We start from the raw sequence: 14165 nt of genomic DNA, 5'->3' as shown, positions 1-14165 counted from the left end.
TCCGGATTCAAAAAAAAAAAAAAAAAAAACTATTATTTGGTATGTCCCTCGAATCCCCTGTCCATTTGGTTCGGCCTATATTCCGCTTCCGGTTCTGTCCGAGTCACAGTTGAGGTGTCGGTCTCTGGTTAACTGGCGCTTCTGCAGGAGCCGTCACCTTAGCCGCTATGCTGTCCCACTCCCGGTGTTTCACCCGGACTCTTGGGCGCTCGCTCTCTGCTCTCACCCAGGTATTCGACATGACTATTAAAATGCACTTTTGTAATAAGTACCGGTATTACAGGGGATTGCTATCTAGCTAGCCAACTGTTACTAGGCCGCCAGTAGGCCTCACCACAACTCAAGACTTTTTGATGCCAAGGACAGAGTGACACCCACCCTGTTCTCATCTAGCAGAATTGCGGTTAACGTTAACTTTAGCCAGCTACCTAGCTAGTTTCCCATAAAACATTGATAGCTGGTAGCTAAGAGCCGAGAATTAAAATTCATGTTTAGCGATCGCCTTGGTGTAGCTCTGTGTAGATTAGCTCTGTGCGCTTTAGCTGCTTGCATGCTTGGTGGAAATTGTAGGCTAGTCTAAAGTTACGGAGTCGGCCAAATCGTGCTAGCTAGCTAGCCAAGTAAAGATTGCGGCTAAGTAGCTAGCTACGTTAGTCAACTATAGTAAGGTCATTTCACCGTCTGCAAACTGTCGTTTGTAAATGTACATGTATTAGTCCTCGTTGTTAGAAATGCTCATACGGGCTACAGAGTCGTTTGTCGTATCCACATATATTTAGCTGTTTTAGTGTTATTACATGTTTTATCGTTACTCTCCCCTACCTTGCAAGAACAGAATTCTAAGTCGCCAACTACATGAAAAAAACAAAGAATGTAGCGAAGTTTTGAATTTGTAAAAAATTTAGCAGGGACGCGTATTATGCGCCACCTGTTAAGGCCTGTAGACCCATGAATAATGACAATATGAAGTGACCAAGCCGTACTGTTTTCATTGTTCAATAATGGAAGGTATTTTACACACCATTGACAAGTACAGGTCTTATTGAAGGTCTATATTGTATAAGGTAACAGTATTGTATAAGGTAACAATCGCTTAAACGTGTTGGTTTCTTTTGACATTTGGCACATCTGCAGTTATTGGTCAAATCAAGATTGAATAAACTTCATAGTATACAAAGGGAAGCTAACGTATATTCATTGAAAATACGAATTCACGATTTTCTTTTGTAGATACCACGCATTCTCATGATATACTCTGTTCATAGTGCCGCACATCTTGTGGTAGGTTATTTGTTTGTTTTTTTCAGTGGTTAGAACTAAGCACTTTGATCAAGAGAACAGCGCCGCTGTAAACTTTCCATTGCACGTCCTAATACATTGTGCCCTTAAGGTAAAAACCCACAAGTCGTAGTCTAAGCACATTGTCTTCATTACTGCATTCAAGTGCGTACATTGACGGCATTTCCTATGTACAGTTGTTCATTTTGACGCATTCTGATAAATTGCACTCCACCACATTCACAATACAGTAAATTTCTCCTGGCCTTAAAGTTTGTAGTCTGGAATACGCACTACTGCATGCGTGTGTCACCCCTTGGACAAAGTCACCCTGTCATTGTGTTGTACCCTAATCCCAGTCACATAGGTTCCTTGGAGCCGCATGGGTAGTACATCTATTCTATATATCTGCAGCTATATCTACATCTATATATTTAGAAAATGAAACTGTTACATGATGATGATATAAGGCCTTGTGATAAATATTTAAGTTTTTCTTGCTTAGGTTCAGGTCGGTAACTTTTAATGATTAACTGAAAAGCTACAAGTCAAGTTTTACCACCTCATTATTTTGTACTTGGGACTTTAAAGAACTTGAAAATATACATACACGCATAGCATTTTGAAAGTGAGGATGAAGAAATGCTCAAATACAGATTCTCTGAAAGGCAGTGAGGTGTAAGTTAACATGACAGCTGCACTGATTTAAAAATAGTCTGAGAATGGCTCTGTGTAGATTCTTGTCTAGTGCATTCTTGTGATTGATCTGTAGTGGTTATGCACAATACAGAAATTCAGGGACTGATTTCAATAACTGATCTTTGTCTAGCTGTATTGACCCAATACCAGTGCCTCAGTGTGTTTTAAATTATGAAACAAATATAAACTGAAACCACATTTCACACTGATTCAAGAAGCATAGATATCAGGTTATGAAGGAAAATATTTGTATAACAAAATGTTTCATCTTCTTACCTTTTATTAAACAGGAAGCATAAGTCTTGAGTTAGTCTCTGTGTAGCTTTTCTTGTGATTTTGTGATTTTGACTGATTTAAACGATTCAAGCGATTGTGATAAGGTTACTTTATGAGCTTTACATTTTATAAGCCTTACAATTAACTTGCATCATCAGCTGAACATCTGTGGTGCATGTATGTTCTGTCTTTTCTTTTTGTGCAATTATCAGCCAATACCAGTACAAACCATATGTTATCGTTGGGGCCATCACTTTTTCTTGGATGGTACTTCAGTCCTCCGCCAGCTAGAGGCCGCATTAGCCTCTTTGTCAGGCCCCTTCTCAAACAATTATCCCATTGGTACTACCTCAGTAATCTTAAATTGATAAAGTAATTGCCACTCTTTGGTTAAAATAAGACAAGTACAGAGTTGCATTGAAACACTGCCTTGATGCCTCTTGCACATTCTTGCGTCACTTGGATTAATGTCCTTAAAGACATTGTTCTTCTTGATCTGTGCCAGTGGAGTGAATTATTTCCACGTCATGAGTAATGTAGTTGCAGCTTTGTGTAGATTTTAAATCTTTTAGTTTCCTTTTTGAATTTCTGAGTACACATTATGCCTGTAAGCATTTAAATGCGATTGAGTAGTTTTTGGGAACAAAGGTTATGGAATTATGCAATTGTAAGTTGTGAATTATGTCATACCATCAGTAGTGAGAATGGATGGGCATTTATGGATATATGAGCGCGTTAACTAAATGTATTCTTCAGATATTCAAAAATTGTTTTCGAAAATTAATATGTCACTTCATTTTAACAGGGTAACAACGTGTTGGGGCGAAGGGCCGTATCAGGTGAGTTTAAGTCAATTTACGTGTTTAATACTTTTGAATGCGCTAGTGGATTCAGGTTTGTGGTGACATTTTAGAGCCTCCTGTTCTTGGTAAATATCTCCCTAAATCATCATGGTGAATCATTGTCCAGAAGATGATAATATTTCTGAAGCACACTGAGGACATAAAGGGCCTTTGAGAGGTTAAGGAGGCTACATGTCACAATGAGCCACTTGAATACAGTACGCGGTGCAGTACGCTCTTCAGATAGCTCTGCTTCAGTAATGAGCCATTGTTGCTGGACTCTTAATGTTTTTTTCACTCCTTTGAAGGTCTTTCTGCCTGCGTTCATGTTGCTTACAAGAACAGCCATCCGTAAGTGGCATCTTTTTCTCAATGTTTGCCTAAATCTACTTGTCTTGTATAATTTTGTTTGTTCTTGTATTATTGATTTATTGATTTATTTTGCATTATTATTATTACATTTTTGAAAGACATTTGTGAACACACACTTGTCATTTGGTCTGAAAAAAGAAAAACAGTATGGAGTATGGAATTGATGGCCACTTAATGTCCTGTAGTCTATATGAGTCTGACATCTGGTTATTTCATTCATTAGTCTTAAGGAAAGCATACCTAACTGGTGGAGGCAAGATCATGTTCCTGAATTGCAGAAAGTGAGCATTTGAGTTATGTTACTTAACACACTGGAGGATATGTTCTATTTGCTTTGAAGTAACAGGACAATTTTTGAGGGCTAGTTCCACAAAGTTACACTGGGTACTGTCAGCGTTCTATTCCCTAATGAATTCTGAACACACAAAAAAAAAAAAAAATTTAATACTACTGGAGTTGTTACTCATGTATTTGTGCATAAAATAATGTTGTCCAGGTCTTTTTGGGGTTTAATTAATTCCACGAAGTGGCATATGACATACAATTATAAGGAATTTGGTTCTCTGTGTTTTAGTGACAAATTATATAAGTCTGTCTCTCATAAATCTTTCTTGTGGATTTGACAGCCAAAATAATATAATTTCCCTAACCATTGCCCTAACATTTCAAAGTAAGTATCAGGCCTTGGGTTAATAAATTGTGTTCTGAGGTTCATAAAGCTGGTATTTATGGCAGGGCTACCATTTAGAAATGGTTTGTCTAAGGCTAATACACTAATTTATAACCTAATGTCTCCTTATGTTGAATTTGAAGAGATCATTTTGGGTGATCTTAATATAGACTGGTTCACCAATGCTTCAGATGATTTTAAGGAATTCTGTGGTGATCTTAATTTAACCAAGTTTATCATGGAACTAACTTTACCAGATCTAAAAAATAAAATAAAAAAGACATCAAAATCTACTTGTATAGACATCATTTTATCTGGTAAACCTGAGAAATTTGCCCTACCTGGCTGAAATTCTGGGGTCTCTTGTTAATGTCCAGGTTAAATCATTTCATGTGGAGCCACTCTATGCTTAGCTTCTATCAGTCTGGGTTCAGGGGGAAGCATAGCAACATCACTGCCACATCCTCAGTCTTAAATTATATTGCGTCTTTCTTAGATAGGAAGCTTCATTGTGCTGCACTTTTTGTTGACTTTCTAAGGTCTTTGACACAGTAGACCATCGCCTGTTATTACACAGATTGTTTTAGACTCTGCTGCCTGCATTTGGTTCCATAATTACCTTTTGGACAGATTTTGGTGTGTTAAAGTTGGTGATGTACAGTGTGATTTTTTACATTTGTCAAAAGGTGTTCCTCAAGGATAAATACTGGGTCCAGTCCTGTTCACCAGTCCCGTTCCTCATTCATTTACATCAATGATGTTCAATTTTTGAATGGCTGTATTACTTCTCTCACTCTATCCCTTTGGCTGTTGAATATCCACTGCATGCTTTTGTTGCTTTGCAAACAGCACTTAAATATCTTGGTAAACAGCATAAAAACTAATTTTATGCTGTTTACCAAAACCAAAAAGTTGATCATAGTGATCTCCAGATATCCACTCTAAATGGTACTCCTCCTATTGAAAGAGTCCGCCGTTATAAATAATTGGCTATTTGGATAAATGAAGTTCCGCATCAGTAATCTGGTAAAAAAAATTGCTGTGGCTGAAACATGGCTTCTTATATAGGAACAGAACTTACTTCCACGTGTTTATCAGAAGTAAGTCCACTTTTCCTTCAGTCCTTGATTATGGGGAAGTAATTTATAGACGTGCAGCTTTTACTCCTCTATGACCCCTAGATGCTTTATACCATTCAGCAGATTTATTACTGGTGGCAATTGTGGCACCCATCACTGTGTCCTGTATAAAAAAAGGGTGGGTGGCTTTCTCTGTAAGTATCTGTTCTTTTATAAGGCCCTCCTTCACAAATGTCCCTCTTACCTCACGTCACTTTTAGTCTTGAGAGATACTATTACACACGTCCCCAAGACTGTCTGGTTTTTTGGCTTCCTCAAAGTTGTGTTGGCTTGAATTTATTGCATAAGGAATTGAAACTTGACTGTATCTCATTTTTACCTTTTTGTATTTGAGTGTAATTGTTTTTTTAATAATGACCCTTTTGTGAATTGTATTTAATGTATTTCATATATATTTCTTATTCATATTATTAATATTATTTTATTATTATTTTTACTATTTTATTTTAAAATTGTGTTTATATTTTTTGGTTTTCTTTTAATGTATTCTTTAATCTCTGCACCATTCTAAATGGGGGATTGTTCCCTTAATGTCTTCCAAGAAATAATTAAACGTTGATTGATTGATTGATTGGTGTCAGGAGCACAAAACCTGGACCCCTGAGCAATGGAAAAAGTAATATGGTCTGATGAGTCTTTTTAATCTTTCTCCAATATCTGAACGGTTTTATGTTTGGAGAAAGCCAAAGGAAGCCTTTAAGTGTCAGTTCCCAGCTGTTAGACATACTGGATCTGTAATGGTATGGGCAGCTGCCTCTTGGGAGTCATTGTTAGGATGATTGCTCTGCATATAACGGCCCAGAACATGAAGCCATTTTACAAGACCAGGTGCGTTGCAAACACTGTTCCCTCGTGATATCCCCATATTCCAAGGTGATAATGGCCACCCCACACACTGATACATTCAATGAAGGTTTCATGAACAGTCAGATGGCTTCCATTGCCTCCACAATCATCAAACATGTAGGCTGTATGGTATCGGTGGTGCTTCTCTCCAGCTCCTCTGATTAGAAACGTATTCTGGAGATCATCAAACATGTAGGCTGTATGGTATCGGTGGTGCTTCTCTCCAGCTCCTCTGATTAGAAACGTATTCTGGAGATTAAATATTACTAAAATAATATAACTATACATAACCTAGTGTGTGCACAAGCATTGCTGAAGAGACGATTTTTACTGTGACTTTCAGAAACTGCAACGCCAGGTCCAGTGTCTTCCAAATCAGATACTTCAGGACCTCTTCAGTCTGCAGTATGTAATCAGTGCTTTCGCTTCCTCTGAATTTATTTTTATTTTTTCTGTGCACTGATGGAAGGGCATCGTCGTTCTTTCTGAACATCCATATTGCGTCTCGCTCCCTTGTTTCTCTCAATAGGGGATGAAGTTGTCACAGTGAACACGCCAGCGTTCGCCGAGTCCGTCACAGAGGGGGACGTGAGGTGGGAGAAAGGTACGCCTTCGGTTTTGGTCTTTCCCACCTCCCGCCCTCTTGCCTTTGCCTTTGTGCTTTTTGCAGTTGTTCTGAAACATGCTCACCCCTCAGCAGAGAACGAATACGACCGTTCTAGCAGCTGATCAGTGCATGACCCTCTTTTCTTGTAGCTGTTGGGGACACGGTCGCTGAGGATGAGGTGGTATGCGAAATTGAGACCGATAAGGTATAGCACCTCTCGCGTCCTACATGAAAGCTTGTAGTGCGTGTGTCCATTTTGGCTGCTGTGTGCGGTTCTAAGTGGTTACATACCCTATGGTGTCGCATTACTGTGTTGTTACATTGGTGTGACCCGCCCCCGCAGACCTCTGTACAAGTGCCCTCGCCTGCCGCCGGCGTGATCGAGGCCCTCCTGGTACCGGACGGAGGGAAGGTGGAGGGGGGAACCCCCCTCTTCAAACTCCGGAAAGGAGGTGAGTGTTCCCTTTGAGGTGCTTATCAGAAGGATCTTTGTCATTGTTTTTATTATTAGCCTTTATGCTAATAATATTTTATTAGGAGAATAATTCTATACTCTAGTACCATATCTTTGTCTTTTTGCTCATTGTAAGCCAGTGTTATTAGCAACTGAAATTACCGAGTAGTCCTTTAAAGTTCTAAAAAAACGGAAGGCTGTAATTTGTGCTGCTATCGCTGTATTACCGATTGCCTAACACTTCGCTGAATTTCCTCTCCTCAGCTGGTGCTGCCAAAGCTGCTGATGCTCCGCCCCCTGAAGCTCCCAAAGCGGAGGCCCCTGCAGAGGCAGCAGCCCCCCCGCCACCTCCGCCCCCGCCCGCTGCCGCGGGTCCCATCCCCACCAGCTTGCCCCCCGTGCCACCTGTCCCGGGACAAGCCGCGGACGCCAAACCCGGTCAGTCCGTCCCGCCTTTAGCGCTCGCCTGCAGGGAGCGAACGTTTAGCATTGCTAGTAAACGCGCAGCATAGCGACGGACGCGCGCTAACGTTTCCGCGCGCTAACGCTGCCGTCTGTGTCGGTTCACAGTCTCTGCAGTCAAGCCCACCGCAGCCCCAGCTGCCCCGGCTGCCCACACTGATGCGGCAGCCAAAGGGGCCAGGTCAGAGCACAGGGTAAGGGCCGACCAAGCGCCTCCCTCACGCACACCACAGGGGCACCGCAGAGCATGAGCCCCTTCCACAGCACTCTTCACCTGTTTACGTGCTGACACTTCAGGGCTGCAGCTATGAATCAGTATTGGGAAGTTCTGCTTTTATTATTAGTGTCCGCTGCATCAGTAACTTCATGTGCGGGAAGTTTGTTTTTTCTCTCTCTCTCTCTCTCTCTCTCTCTCTCTCTTTGTGGTGAATGTTCAAGTTTTTTTTTTCTTCTGTACTGCTGTTATGTTTTAGAAACTGATCAGTAACTGGAGCAGGGCCTCAAATTTACCAAATACTTTCTTGGTTTTAAAGGGTCGTGGCTGCACTTCCTGGGGTTAATTTTTAAACTTCCTGTTATTTCTGCTCAGCTTGCTGTGGAAGAGTGTTTAATTCAGTTGTATGTGTTGGCGGAATTTCTGAAAGCAGGTTGCATTCTGTGCAGTCTGTGGATTTCACACCTGCTCACACACAACACCTGCAGAAGCAGTAGCAGTGTTGAAAGCAACAACAGCTTCTTGTGCAGGGCAGGTTACCTTTGAGGAGTGGGGGGTTTGACTGATTTGGTTTGTCCTGTTTAACATGGCAGGTGAAGATGAACCGTATGAGACTGAGAATCGCTCAGAGGCTGAAGGAGGCGCAGAGTACCTGCGCCATGCTAACCACTTTCAATGAGGTTGACATGAGGTGGGACACCTTGTCAAATACAGTTGTCACTGTCAAATTTTGCACACTTGTGCTTGTGTGCGCACGTGTATGCGTGTAATGATTTATTCCTCATTTCGAATTTTTCATCACATCATTCATGGCAAAAAAATGTTGTATTGGCTTGAAAAGCACATTTCAGCTTTGGTATTAATAGAATCAATACAGCATTTACACAAGTGTTTATGGATTTCATTCCAAGAGCTTTGTGAAACATTAGACCTTCTTAAACAGGGGAATGTAAATATTTGGTCCTAATGTAGGTAAAACAAAAGATAAGCCTGGTAAAACAAGCTTTATTAATTTATGGGGGAAATGCTACTGTTAATGTTTTTTTCCCAGGCAGAAGATGACACTTTGAGCATTTCTTTTGAGGGAAAACAGTGGTGTCGGCTTACCTTTATTTGGGGTCCGCTACGTGTCGTAATCAAATTCCCATCGACGGGGTGGAGGAAGACTCCGAAGGACCGCGGCAATCTGGAGACTAGGGAAGGAGACGGGTTAGGGGGCTGGAGCGTCTGCGGCGTCCGCTGAGACCGGCTCGCTGAGCGGAAAAGCAGCCTGAAACGGAATAGGCTTTTATGACGGGGCAATAAGATTTGGAGGGTTTTCGAGAGTGAAGATTTTTATCGCTTCTTCTCTCCTTTCTCGGAGAGCGTGCGTCTTGGGAGGCCGTAATGCTGTTAGCGGAGTAACCCTAGAGTTTAAACGAGGTTAGAGGCAGGAAAACAAACAATTAAAAAAAAAAAGGGAATGGAAGGGGGCTGGTTTTTATCGCGCGAAGGAAGAATGAACGCCGGTTCCACAGGAACGGCCAGCGGTCAATAACTTGGGTTTAATGGGCCGTCTTTGCTTTTACCGAAAATCTTCCGTTGCGGCGACGAAACCACATAATAATCGTTCATCTCGTTTCACTGGGTCAGCTAAAGAACGTTGCGTTATGAAAGTGTAATTTAAGGTGAGAACCCCTCCCTGCAAATTTATCACCCCAGGTGGTTTTCTAATTGTGTCCCAAATTTCTCTTATCAGCAACATCCAGGAAATGAGAAAGCTGCACAAGGACGCTTTCGTGAAGAAGCACGGCATCAAACTGGGCTTCATGTCTGCTTTTGTCAAAGCCGCAGCCCACGCTCTGACTGAGCAGCCCTCTGTGAACGCTGGTGAGGGGTTATTTTTACCATTACCCAAGTTTCATTGGTTTTTAAGAAGAACGTCAAACGTCAAATCGGTCTTGCCATTAACCAAGTGTTTGTGGCCAGGCGCTTTATCTGGGCTTGCAGTCACGAATCAAGATTTCTTGTTAGTATCTTTCCTCTACATAAGCCACAGAACCCCACCTTTTTTTTTCTTTTTCTTTTTTTTGTTTACCTGTTTCAGCAAGCCACAGTAAAAAGCAGGCAAGGCTGTTTGATATTCATGGTTGGCCTCCCTGTATCTAAAAGACTCTGTCGTCTGTCGCCTGCAGCTTGTTTTGCACATTTTTTTCTGGTATACATTATTTACCATTATAAGAACCTCTGGACAATTAAATGCAGTGAGAGAATCAAATCTTGTCAGTATTTAGTATTCGTCCCATAAGTAAATGTTTGTTGCCAGCTCTTTTGTTTCTCAATTTGGCTGCTTTGTGTGGGAAATGGGGAAGTCCTGTTTTCCTGGTTGCAGATCATCTTTTTTCTTTTTCTTTGCAGTCATTGATGACACAACCAAAGAGATTGTATACAGGGATTACGTTGACATTAGCGTGGCCGTGGCGACGCCAAAGGTAAAGGTTTCTTCAATAGCTTTGAGGAAAAACGTAAAATGTAACCAAAGCCTCAAACCTCGTCGTTTTGTTATTGACGAACAGGATTTGAGAGCCAAACTTTTGTTGATGTTCACTGCCCATGGCCAGGCCTGACAGTGGAGCCCACCTGTGGTGCTGTAGTACAGAGACACTGCAGGCTGAGCTAACCAGGGGTCTTACTTTCCCAGGGACTTGTGGTGCCGGTGATCAGAGGTGTGGAGAACATGAACTTTGCTGACATTGAGAAAACCATCAACGAGCTTGGAGAAAAGGTACCACTTTCTTCTGGGCTCTGTTCGAAGTCTGTGGATATGCATTTCATACAGATATGTAATCAGATATGTAATGGAAGTTATTTTAACTTGGTAGTTCTTTAAAGTCAACAGAACAGACTTGGGAAGCCACACTTCCTGTGCCATGTTGATTGGTTCCTCTTCCTCTCTTATTGAATAAAAGTTCTTTATTTGCCTGGCACATAGTGATTGCTGTTCTTGTGCATCCAAGTCTTTTTTTGTTCGACAGTGTAGTATAATGGGTAAGGTGTTGGCCTTGTAACCTAAAGGTCACAGGTTCGATATCCTGGTGTAGGAACTTATCCTGCATTGCTTCAGTATATATCCAGCTGTTTACTGTAATTGGATACAATGTAAATGCTCTGGATAGGACCATCCGCTAAATGCCTGTAATGTAATGTATTGTGACATCCAGGCTCGTAAAAATGAGCTGGCAGTGGAGGACATGGACGGCGGGACCTTCACCATCAGCAACGGCGGGGTGTTCGGGTCCATGTTCGGGACGCCCATCATCAACCCCCCTCAGTCCGCCATCTTGGGCATGCACGGGATCTTCGACAGGCCGGTGGCCATCGGCGGCAAGGTGGGCGCGCGGGCGCTTCAATGGGGTTTCGCTGCGTAGCGCTCCCGCGACGGAGCCGCACGTTGACCCCCGTGTCGCTTCTGAACCCCGCAGGTGGAGATCCGGCCGATGATGTACGTGGCCCTGACGTACGACCACCGCCTGATCGACGGCAGAGAGGCGGTGACCTTCCTGCGCAAGATCAAGGCTGCCGTGGAGGACCCACGAGTGCTGCTCCTGGACATGTGATCTGTAGCATGGAGGCCATTTAAAAAAAAAAAAAAAACTGCTCCCCTTACAAAAAAAGCAATGGTTATACCTGCCCCCCCCCCATGTTCCTTACTGCAGTTGATATATTATATTGGTTAAACAAAGGGAGAGAAGTGAGTGTTTTCATGGTTCACTTACAAGTGAGAATGGTGGTTTGGAGTTCTGCATGGGTTTGAATGGTAAAGAGTTTCTTGCAAATGTGCAGTATGAAACAGACAAGGGTTTCGGTGGACCAGGTTCCTACTTGGTGTGAAGACACTTTCAGATCATTTCGTTTGGGGGAAATGATCCGCTGTTCAAACAGTTCATATGAGGAAAGTTATTCCCACACACTACTTATAAGATTGTCAAGCTACACAGCCTTTTTTTTATATACTTTGGTACAACATTAATTGTTGGAATTAGTATTTAAGATGCAACGTCAACAGTATCTTTCACACAAGTTAGAAATCTGCTTCATTGATCACCCTGAGAACAGATTCTGCCTGTGCTGTACAAAAAACATGTAACTATTTAAGAAAAGATTTTAAAAACATTAAAAAGCAAGAGAATTCTATTTTGTTACGTATGTATTTATGCATATCCAAAACTATTTCATTATTTTCTTAGGTTTTTATACTTAATATTAAATGTTTCGGTTCATTCCTACATAAATGGAGACTTTCACTGCTTTATGCAAGTGTTTAAAAAGGCAGAATTCACACCATAATTAATTGTGATGTAATATAATATTCAACCTACTGATTTTAGCTTGTTGATAGAGTGAAAAAGTTGGTTGCGCGATTATGGAAATGAAGTACAGAGACCAGGCGTGTGACTGAAGGGTATGAATTTATTTACTTTGTGACATTTCTCATGACAGTCAGCCCAAACCAAAACCGACCCCACCGTATTTCATAGAGCCATGGCCTAGCCATCTTAAGTCTAGAGAGGATGTGGTTATTTAGTTAAACTTAAACCTTTTGCTCACTGATCAAATATAGAGGGGCGGAAGTGTGAGGGGTGTTCATCTGCAGCTACTGCATTAATCACCTTCACACGACAGGTGTAAAGATGTTTTTTTTTTTTTTTTTTTAATGTAGATATTCGCAAGTGTGTATTGGAAAGTAATTAGTATTTCCCTTTCGATTAAACCGCCTAACTGTATACAAGACACTTATGCCAAGGAAGTGTTGCAAATAACCGTAGTTAAGAATAAAGCCGCCGGAGTATAGCGTTCGGTGCGTGGTCTTGGATTACTGATTCTTCGTTCATATTCGCAAAGATAACGGCACATGTTTAGAACAACAGCTGTACAAAACGTTGTCCCGAAGGCGTATCTTCAAACCCAACGGAGACGTACGTCGCTCTTGTGAAGATTCAAAATAATTAAATTAACTCACTCCGCCAGTCTTCGAGCTGCTACGGTATACATTCACCTTTCCATAATGCAAGGTTAAGTGTACGCAGCTGCAGTGGGAACCCTTTACTACTTCGTTTACTTTAATAATTGCGGAGCACAATGGCTCCTAATAAGCATCTTTGTTTCACTGACAGCGCCTACGCAAACAGCGAAATAATGTTATTCTCGGGGAAACACGGAATTCATTACGCACACAAAAACTCAGAACATTAGATTTCCATGAGAATGGACGAGACTCCAATACGGATAAATAGACGGAACAATAATACAAGGGAATTATTTATTTATTTACCTTTAAAGCCACTCAAGATTCCATTAGCGGGATATGGAGAGTATTTTAATGCACTGTACGTGCTTCAAGGTGCACAGATATCCGTGTTTTTTGTTTTTTGAAAGCATTTTCTTAAAAATCTGGCACAAGACGCGAATATGAAATCAGTCATTTGCCCTTTAGTCTTTGTAATCAGGCAGATGAAAGGTAAAATAATAGAAATGGACAGTTTTTGAAAGATAGCCATTTGTTTTCGTTTGCCACTTCACAGATACCATTTCCCTAAATTATTCCGTCGTTGTCTGTCTCTCCATAAAACTGATTTCGATCTGAAATCCAGAGTTTTGGAGATTAACCTTTGTGGTCCAATGTCTCATCACCTCTATTGACGTAAAACGCGGTTTCGTTTTAAAGACGAAAGGGTGTTGCCTTTTTTTTGTAAAGGGCATCCTTGCCGACTACTTTTGTAGCTTACTGATAGCAGGTGATGTTCCTTCCACTCGAATGACAAAATTTGTAGTGCCAGGCTAAGTGGATTAAGGAGAAACATAGAAGCATTCGGTTTGTGCTGCCTACCTGGGCCTATAGTTGCCTACAACGGGGGTCGTCGTGTACAGCAAGCAAATGGTTTCAAAATCAAAACACGGTTTAAATCTCACTGTTTAGTGTAAATGGGCTATATTATGAACATGATGGGAATTATTCGTACTTTCAATATGTCATTTAACGGTTTGTGGTCAGATTTTAATTGTGGAGGCTAACTCGAATAAACGACTAAATGAATAGCATCCTTAGGCTAAATTGTAACCAAGGCCTGACCCTGTCGGCAACTCCATAGCGTCGTTTATTTCAGGCTCATTGCATGCATAGCATGTCCCAGGTGTAAAATACAACAGGTTGAAATTCTGATCGGTCTTTATCAGTTGTTATTTTTCAATGCACGTCCATGCATTTAAGGATTATCGCATTGTCCCTTGACAAGCAAGGAGCCCTCTATAGCCAGTTTCTTAATATAT

General features: G+C 41.4%; 1 protein-coding gene across 1 annotated transcript; it reads left to right on the top strand.

Annotated features, from left to right (window-relative positions):
* Window positions 1–78: 78 nt before the first annotated feature.
* Window positions 79–12032, top strand: dlst (dihydrolipoamide S-succinyltransferase). The gene is made up of 15 exons (XM_035419953.1): window positions 79–230; window positions 3059–3092; window positions 3404–3446; window positions 6466–6527; window positions 6652–6726; window positions 6879–6934; window positions 7073–7181; window positions 7448–7621; window positions 7754–7839; window positions 8453–8550; window positions 9598–9728; window positions 10257–10330; window positions 10540–10623; window positions 11060–11227; window positions 11321–12032. Exons 1-15 carry the CDS (start codon window positions 168–170, stop codon window positions 11453–11455), a joined length of 1392 nt encoding a protein of 463 aa, XP_035275844.1. The 5' UTR covers window positions 79–167; the 3' UTR covers window positions 11456–12032.
* Window positions 12033–14165: the final 2133 nt, after the last annotated feature.

Source organism: Anguilla anguilla, chromosome 1 (genome assembly GCF_013347855.1).
Source record: "Anguilla anguilla isolate fAngAng1 chromosome 1, fAngAng1.pri, whole genome shotgun sequence".
NCBI classification, from domain to species: domain Eukaryota; kingdom Metazoa; phylum Chordata; class Actinopteri; order Anguilliformes; family Anguillidae; genus Anguilla; species Anguilla anguilla.
Note: the sequence above shows the minus strand (reverse complement) of the source record. Positions and strands in the feature narration are given on the sequence as shown.